This window comes from Pristiophorus japonicus, chromosome 2 (assembly GCF_044704955.1).
Source record: "Pristiophorus japonicus isolate sPriJap1 chromosome 2, sPriJap1.hap1, whole genome shotgun sequence".
Taxonomy (NCBI): domain Eukaryota; kingdom Metazoa; phylum Chordata; class Chondrichthyes; family Pristiophoridae; genus Pristiophorus; species Pristiophorus japonicus.
Window position 1 is genome coordinate 71,922,103 of NC_091978.1, and position 9,422 is coordinate 71,931,524.

Genomic DNA, 9,422 nt, shown 5'->3' on the forward strand with positions numbered 1-9,422 from the left:
TTAGCAGTCCTCCAGCACCACACTTGTAGCTAGAGAGGATTAGAAAATGATGGTCAGAGCCTCTGCTATTTCCTCTTTTGCTTCTCTTAACAGCCTGCGATACATTTCATTCAGGCCTGGTGATTTATCCACTTTCAAAGCTGTTAAGCCCCTTAATACTTCCTCTCTCACTATGTTTATTTCATTGACAATTTCACACTCCTCCTCCATGATTGCAATGTCTACATCACCCCTCTCTTTTGTGAAAAGCAACGTTACCTCTGCTTGTACTTATTGTCATTTTCTCCTGTTATAAATTCCTATATATAATGAAAATTGTCTTTGTATATTTTTCATGTTTTAATTATACCCTTTCCCCAGTTAGGGTTGCCAATCCTGAAATCTCCAGGAATTGCAGATAAATTTCCAGGACACTGCTGCGAGCAACCAGGGAGAAAAATGACTTAATTTAGAAAATCAAAAATTGTGTGTGTTTATAACTTTCTTTGATCGCAAGTTTGAAGACGGGGGAAAAGGCTGCTTGACTGACAGTCAAGAATCATCCAATTGGGTAATGAAGAGTCTTCGTGCTTACCAATTGGTGTGGGAAGGCAGTGTGCCATGAGGATGGACATGTTAGGTGTCCAATGGCGGGAGTGTGGAGGCGGGGCAGTGGGAGGCTCAAAATCATGTGATGAAAGTTCCAGGAATACATCCATCTCGAGTTGCCAACCCTAACCCAGTGAAGGAGCTGCCTCACCACTGGCATTACATCTCCACAAGTTTTCATTACAAATATGGACAGTGAAATTTACCATGGGAATAAGGACAGAATGTGTGACTTTAAAAATGGGTCTAAATTATGTGTGTGGGCCCAACTATTCCTGAATCTCACTCCACCTGTAGACCACATTTAGTCAATTATTTGAAAGTAGTTTGAGAAATAATATATCGAAAGGATTCTTTTACACCTGAACGTTAGCTGCTCACTCTTTTGTGCCTGTTTTTCTGCCTCTGGTTGACAAGATCACGAGTTGAGTTCTGCTGCAGTCAAGGAGTAACTCGTGATAATTACACACGGCCAACTTACAGGATTAAAAGGAATGTACTCACCAGTTAACAGTGCATGGAAGTGTAAACCCCTCTCTTTATCCTGATGGGAGCAGACATCAAACAAATAAGCCTTGATGGGGCTCTCGATGAAGTCAGCTGCAAAGTCAAAGACGACCACGCCAAAAACAGTAACAACGATACCCCAAATTTGCCTTTTCTTCTTGTCGTGTGTGGTAGCTGAAATAAAGTTTCAATCATATCATTAGTCGTATGGAAGTTCTTCAACATTTGAGTTTGAAGTTAATTCAATGTGTAGATCTACAGAGTACATTTTCATGTATTCCTGATCTATTTTGAAGGGAGATTAACGAGTGCAACTTGCAATACTTGCGGTTATCATTTCCGTATTTTTTTAAACTATTTACTATTCAACCGAGGCTGGCAAATATCGTTAGTTCATTAAGTTAGAAATTAATGTTGTTTTAGATTACTAAAATCGAAACTTTTGAGCTCATGAGAATAATGTGAAATGTTGATGTTTAAACGCCCAGATATTGGTTTGAGACAAGGCTGCGGCATCATAACTCTGACCCGAGCACAGTGCTGCCAATTTCCGATTTAAAAGTTTCAAAGAATGTTACTTGCCTGTTACCAAGGCGTCTCCGTTCAGAAACAGGGTAATTCCCAGCACGATCAGGACCCCGATGGCCAAGATGTAGGGTCTCCTCCTGCCCCACTTGGAGCGGCAGTAGTCGCTGGCGGAGCCGACGATGGGTTGGAGGACGAAGCCCAGGATGGGGCTCATGAGCCACACCACGCTGTACAGACTACTTGGGAGCCCGACACTCAGCAGCACCGGGGTCACGAAAGCCCCTTCTGCGGCGTAGCAGAACTCCCTTCCAAACATCACCATGCTATGCATGATCAGCCGAAGCGAGGACCTCCTGGGTGGCTCCAGCAGGTCGATTTTCTCCCCATCCGACTTGCTGTCGCTGCACACCTGAGATTCAGGTAGTTTGCTGAAGTTGTCACTGAACACCGCTGTTAGACGGGTCATGGCTTTTTTTTCCATTTCACTGAGTCCTGCACGCGTTTAACTCGGCGACGATAGCAGCAGAAATATTTATGGATTTCCTACTCTCTTATGACGCAGGTCTTCCCAGAAAAAATATTACAATCTCAGCAGTCATAGGTTTGTGAAACTTGAATGAGCGCTTACATTTGTAGCACACAACTTACATTTAATAGTAACTTGTAGAAGTCTCACTTAGCTCGCCTTATGTAAGCTCTTATGTAAGCAATCACTGTGTGGTACTTACCATACTTCCTACTAAAATTATAACTGTAAATGTTCTTTTTTTTGTTTCCCCCCCCCCTCGCCTATTCCTCTCCCCTTTTCATGTGTAACATAGCTGATGTTGCAGTTATTCTGGCCATTATGTCTTTTTGACAAACTGCATTTATTCCCAGCTTTCAATATAAAATCCTAATTTTTACCCAAGTTATGATCTGGAGCTCACAGCCTGATAGTGTGGTGGAAAGAGATTCTGTTATGTATGTAAACATTACCAATGTGTAAGACTTGCCACCAGGTGGTGCACCTGTGGGAGACCCAAGGGTCACCTGCACACCCTGGGCAAGCAGGTATAAAAGGCAGTCTACCATGCTGCTTCCTCACTCTGGAATTACATTAAAGAGAACAAGGTCACAACAGTTTGAGCTTATAATATATAGTCTTGTGGAGTTATTCTGAACATAACAATTGGCGATGAGTAACAGATCACGAACTTTCACGCAGTTATGGCTGCCATTGGTATTTTTGAGAGAGTGATGATTGGGAAGCCTTCGTTGAGCGTCTTGACCAATACTTCGTGGCCAACGAGCTGGAAAAGGAAGAAATCGCAGTCAAGCGCAGGGCGATTCTCCTCAACATTTGCGGGTCCACGATATATGGCCTCATCAAAAATTTGCTAGCACCGACGAAACCAACGGAGAAGACATTTGAAGAGTTGTGCACGCTGGTTCGGGAACACCTCAAGCCGAAGAAGAGCATCTTGATGGCCAGGTATCGATTGTTTACGAACCACCGCTCCGAGGGCCAGGACGTGGCGAGCTATGTCGCCGACCTAAGACGCCTTGCGGGACCGTGCATATTTGCTAGATTTTTGGGGGAAGTGTTGCAGGACATTTTCGTGCTTGGAATCGGCCACAAGGTAATTCTTTGCAAACTGCTGTCTGCCGAATCCCTAGATCTGAGCAAGGCCATCATGATAGCCCAGGCTTTTATGTCTACGAACGATCACAGTAAACAGATATCATTGCAGCATTAAAACACACCGGCAAGTACTGTGCATAAAATAACGCCTTCAGCAGGCAGAACTGTACATGGCAGGGTCTACACGTTCGTAGAGGCCAGACCTAGAATGACTCAGAGTCCGCCGTGGAGCGTGAATGCAAATCCATTAGCACCATGTTAGTACTGTGGGGGTAATCATCGAGTCCATCAATGTCGATTCAAGCACTACATGTGCAAAGGCTGTGGAACAATGGGGCACTTCCATCGAATGTGCAGACGTGCTGCAACTCACCACGTGGCAGTTGGCAGAAGTTGACCGATCCATCACGGATCACGCTGAACGAGTAAGAGAGGCAACTCAACCCGAGGCTGAAGAGGAAGTGTATGGGGTACACACCTTCACACCAAAAGCCCTCCGATAATGTTAAAAGTCAAATTAAACGGCATTCCAGTTCCCATGGAATTGGACACGGGGGCGAGTCAGTCAATCATGAGCCAGAAGGCTTTTAAGAAACTGTGGGGCAACAAGGCACAAAGGCCAAAACTAAGCCCGATCCACACCAAGCTGTGCACTTACACCAAAGAGCTCATACCAGTCATTGGCAGCGCGGCAGTGAATGTATCGTACGATGGAGCTGTGCATGATTTATCACTATGGATGGCCCAATGCTGTTCAGCAGAAGCTGGCTAGGAAAGATCCAAAGGAACTGTGTCGACATCAAAGCACTGTCTTCGGTGGATGACGCCTCGTGTGCACAAGTGCTAAACAAATTCCCGTCGTTATTCGAGCCAGGCATCGGCAACATCACAGGCGCCAAAGTGCAGATCCATCTCGTCCCTGATGCACGATCAGTTCATCACAAGGCTCGAGCGGTTCCATACATGATCTGAGAGAAAGTCGAGATCGAGCTGGACCGACTTCAACAAGGGGATCATATCGGCAGTCGAGTTCAACGAGTGGGCTAGTCCAATTGTTCCAGTGTTGAAAAGCAATGGGACAGTCAGAATCTGCGGGGACTACAAGGTAACGATCAATCGAGTCTCGTTACAGGACCAGTACCCACTACCCAAAGTGGATGACCTGTTTGCAATGCTAGCAGGGGGGGAAGCCGTTCACCAAGCTGGATCTAACCTCTGCTTACATGACACAGGAGCTGGCTGAAACTTCGAAAAAATTGATGTGCATCAACACGCACAGAGGACTGTTCATATACCACAGATGCCCCTTTGGGATTCACTCGGCTGCAACCATCTTCCAGGGGAACATGGAGAATCTGTTGACGTCGGTTCCGCGCACCATGGTGTTTCAAGACGACATCTTGATCACTGGCCGCAACACCACCAAACACTTGCACAACCTTGCAAAGGTTCTCAAACGACTGGACATAGTGGGACTCAGGCTGAAACACTCCAAGTGTGTTTTCCTGGCGCCAGAGGTCGAATTTCTGGGGAGAAAGATTGCGGAGGATGGCATCAGAGCCATGGACTCCAAGACGGAGGCCATCAAGAATGCACCTAGACCACAGAATGTGACAGAGCTGCGTTCGTTCCTGGGAATCCTCAACTATTTTCGTAACTTTCTACCGGGGTTGAGCACTTTGCTGGAACCATTGCATTTATTGCTACGCAAGGGTGATGGCTGGGTTTGGGGTAAATCTCAAGAGACAGCCTTTAACAAGTCCAGAAACCTGCTATGTTCTAACAAGTTACTTGTATTGTATGACCCGTGTAAACGTTTAATACTAGCTTGTGATGCATCTTCGTACGGGGTTGGTTGTGTGTTACAGCAAGCCAATGGGTCAGGCAAACTGCAACCAGTTGAATATGCATCCAGAAGCTTATCTAAGGCTGTAAGAACCTAAAGTATGGTTGAAAAAGAAGCATTAGCATGCATACACGGAGTTAAGAAGATGCACCAATAGCTATTTGGACTCTGGTTCTAGCTCGAATCCGACCATAAGCCGCTCCTTTTGATGTTCTCAGAAAGCAAAGGTATTAACACCAATGCTTCATCCCACATCCAAAGATGGGCACTAACGTTATCTGCATATGATTATGTAATCCGCCACAGACCAGGCACTGAGAACTGTGCGGATGCCCTCAGTCGGGTACCATTGCCCGCCACCGGGGTGGAAATGGCACAACCCGCAGACTTGCTTCTTGTAATGGATGTTTTTGAGAGTGAGGGGTCACCCGTCATGCCTTGCCAGATCAGGACCTGGACTAGCCATCACTAGTAAAAAGCTGCGTCCTCAATGGGAGCTGGTCGACGGTCCCAGGGGAAATGCAAGACGAAATTAAGCCGTTCCACCAACGCAAGGATGAAATGTCCATCCATTCGGACTGTCTCCTATGGGGAATTGTGTAATTTTGCCAATAAAAGGCAGGGAAACGCTTATACGCGACCTTCACAGTACCCACCCAAGCATAGTCATGCTATCACCAGGTCGCACGTTTGCTGGCCCGGCATTGACGCGGAATTGGAGTCAGGCATCCAATGTTCAAGCGGAATGGGCAGTCCAAACCATCAAGAGCTTGAGACGCGTGACGGACGGTTTCCTGCAGACCCGGTTATCTCGGATTCTGCTCGGCTACCGCATGCGACCCCACTCGCTTACTGGGGTTCCCCCTGTAGAATTGCTAATGAAGAGAGCACTCAAAACCAGGCTCTTCTTAGTCCACCCAGATCTCAATGATCATGTAGAAACCCAGCGTCACCGGCATAACATGTACCATGATCGCGCGGCTGTATCACGTGACATTGAGGTTAATGACCCTGTGTTTGTTCTTAATTATGGTCATGGTCCCAAATGGGTTGCTGGCACTGTGTTAGCCAAGGAGGGGAATAAAGTGTTTGTTGTCAAACTTTTGAATGGACAAACGTGCAGAAAGCACTTGGATCAGACCAAACTGCGGTTCACTGACAACCGAGAACAGTTTGAAGAGGACATTACCATCAATGATCCACCCACACACACCCAACCATGCCCGACAGTCTGATCAGGCCAGCCACAGCACAGTGCAGCAATGATCCGAATGACTCCCCCATGCCAGGACTTCAACTCAGGCGACCAACCCGGGAACGCAGAGCCCCGGATCGCCTCAACTTGTAAATAACTTGTACCTAAGACTTTAGGGGGGAATGATGTTATGTATGTAAACATTACCAATGTGTAAGACTTGCCACACCTGTGTGCCACAAGGGGGCACACCTGTGGGAGACCCAAGGGTCACCTGCAAACCCTGGGCAAGCAGGTATAAAAGGCGGTCTACCATGCTGCTTCTTCACTCTGGAGTTACATTAAAGAGACCAAGGTCACAACAGTTTGAGCTTACAATATACAGTCTTATGGAGTTATTCTGAACATAACAGATTCAATAGTCACTTTCAAAAGGGAATTGTATGTATACTTGAATGGTGGTGGGGGATTACAGAGCTGTGGGGAAAGAGCAGAAGAGTGGGATTAATTGGATAGTTCTTAAAAGCTGATATAGGCACGATAGGTTGAATGATATCTTTCTGTGCCGAATGATAGCTGAAGAAACCTGCATTTGGCATTCAATGGCAGTACCATCATCAAATCCCCAACAGCCTTGGTGTCACCATTGACTAGAAACTTAACTGGACCAGCCACATAAATATTGTGGCAATAAGAGCGGGTCAGAGACTGGGTATTCTCTGGTGAGTGACTCACTTTCTGACTCCTCAAAGCCTTTCCACCATCTACACGGCACAAATCAGGAGTGTGATGGAATACTCTCAAATTGCCTGGATGAGTGCAGCTGCAACAATACTCACGAAGCTCGACACCATCCAGGACAAAGCAGTCTGTTTGATTGGCACCCCATCCACCATCTCAAACATTCACTCCCTCGACCACCGGTGCAACATGTACACAGTGTGTACTATCCACAAGATGCACTGCAGGAACTCACTTAAGGCTTCTTCGGAAACATCTCCCAAACCCGTGACCTCTACCACCAAGAAGGATAAGGGCAGAAGGCGCATGAGAACACCATCACCTCCATGTTCCCCTTCAAGTTACACACTATCCTGACTTGGAAATATATCGCTTTTCCTTCTTATTTGCTGGGTCAAAATCCTGGAACTCCATCCCTAAAAACACTGTGGGAATATCTTCACCACACGGACTGCAAAGTTCAAGATGGTGGCTCATCACCACCAGACTAATGAATAAGGTCAGAGAATGCAGAATCAGGGGACAAATAGTAGAAGGGATAGCTAGCTGGCTTCAAGCCAGAAAGTAGAGAGTAGAGGTGGCAGAAGGTGGGTAGTAGTGTTCCACAAGGATCAGTGCTGGGACCACCATTGTTCACAATTTATATTAAAGATTTGGACTTTGGAATCAAAAACAGAAATTCTAAATTTGCGGATGACACCAAATTTGGTGGGGGAGGGGGGGGGCAGTCAATGCTGAGGAGGACTGAAACAACTTATAGGAGGACATTAATAAACTTGCACAATGGCATATAATTGACAAATGAATTTCAGCATGGATAAATGTGAGGTATTGCATTTTGGTAGGAAGAGTAGGGTCGTCATATTACTTGGAAGGTGCGAGTCTCGGTTGGGTAGAGGAGCAAAGGGATCTCAGAGTATAAATACACAAATCACTAAAAGTAAGGATACAAGTTAACAACGCCAATAAAAAAGCAAACCAAACACCAGGGTTTATTTCTGGAGGGATAGAATTGAAGTAATGCTAAATTTGTATCGAAACTTGGTTAGACAACACTTGGAGTACTGTGTACAATTCTGGTTGCCATATTATAAAAAGGATATAGAGGCACTGGAGAGGGTGCAGGGAAGATTTACAAGGATAATACTAGAAATGCGAAGTTATACATATGACGAAAGGGAGGGCCTCTTTTTTCTTGTAAAGGGTGACCTAATAGAGGTCTTTAAAATTATGAAAGCTTTTGATAGAGTAGATACAGAGAGTGTTTTTGTGGGGAAGAACATAACTAGAGACTGTCAATATAAGGTAGCCACCAAGAAATCAAATAGGGAATTCAGAAGAAACTTCTTTACCCAGGGAATGGTGAAAATGTGGAACTCGCTATCACAGGAAGTAGTTGAGGAAAATAATATGGATGCATTTAAGGGGTGGCTAGATTAGCATCTGAGGGTGAAGGGGATAGATGGTTACGCAGATAGAGTTACATAGAAACATAAAAACATAGAAATTAGGTGCAGGAGTAGACCATTCGGACCTTCGAGCCTGCACCGCTATTCAATAAGATCATGGCTGATCATTCAACCTCAGTACCCCTTTCCTGCTTTCTCTCTATACCCCTTGATCCCTTTGGCCGTAAGGGCCATATCTAACTCCCTTTTGAATGTATCTAAAGAATTGGCCTCAACAACTTTCTGCGGTAGAGAATTTCACAGGTTAACCACTCTCCGAGTGAAGAAGTTTCTCCTCATCTCGGTCCCAAATGGCTTACCCCTTATTCTTAGACTGTGACCCCTGGTTCTGGAACTCCCCAGCAATGGGAACATTCTTCCTGCCTCTAACCTGTCCAATCCTGTCAGAATTTTATATGTTTCTATGAGATCCCCTCTCATTCTTCTAAACTCCAGTGGATACAAGCCCAGTTGATCCAGTCTCTCCTCATATGTCAGTCCTGCCATCCTGGGAACCAGTCTGGTGAACCTTTGCTGTACTCCCTCAACAGCAAGAACATCCTTCCTCAGATTAGGAGACCAAAACTGAACATAATATTCTAGGTGTGGCTTCACCAATGCTCTGTACAACTGCAGTAAGACTTCCCTGCTCCTATACTCAAATCCTCTTGCTATGAAGGCCAACATGCCATTTGCCTTCTTCACCACCTGCTGCACCTGCATGCCAACCTTCAATGACTGATGTACCATGACAACCAGGTCTTGTTGCATCTCCCCTTTTCCTAATCTGTCACCATTCCTGTTTTTGCCACCAAAGTGGATAACCTCACATTTATCCACATTATACTGCATCTGCCATGCATTTGCCCACTCACCTAACCTGTCCAAGTCACCCTGAAGCCTCCTAGCATCCTCCTCACAGCTCACACTGCCACCCAGCTTAGT

At 45.7% G+C, this 9,422-nt stretch overlaps 1 protein-coding gene across 1 annotated transcript in view; it reads right to left on the reverse strand.

The window, feature by feature from the left end:
* Positions 1-2,089, reverse strand: part of slc45a2 (solute carrier family 45 member 2) — an 88,714-nt gene extending 86,625 nt beyond the window's left edge. Inside the window, exons 1-2 of the mRNA XM_070860117.1 lie at positions 1,678-2,089; positions 1,093-1,269 (exon numbers count right to left, since the gene is read on the reverse strand). Of these exons, the coding sequence (XP_070716218.1) occupies positions 1,093-1,269; positions 1,678-2,089 (589 nt within the window). The remainder of the gene's footprint in view (positions 1-1,092; positions 1,270-1,677) is intronic.
* Positions 2,090-9,422: the final 7,333 nt, after the last annotated feature.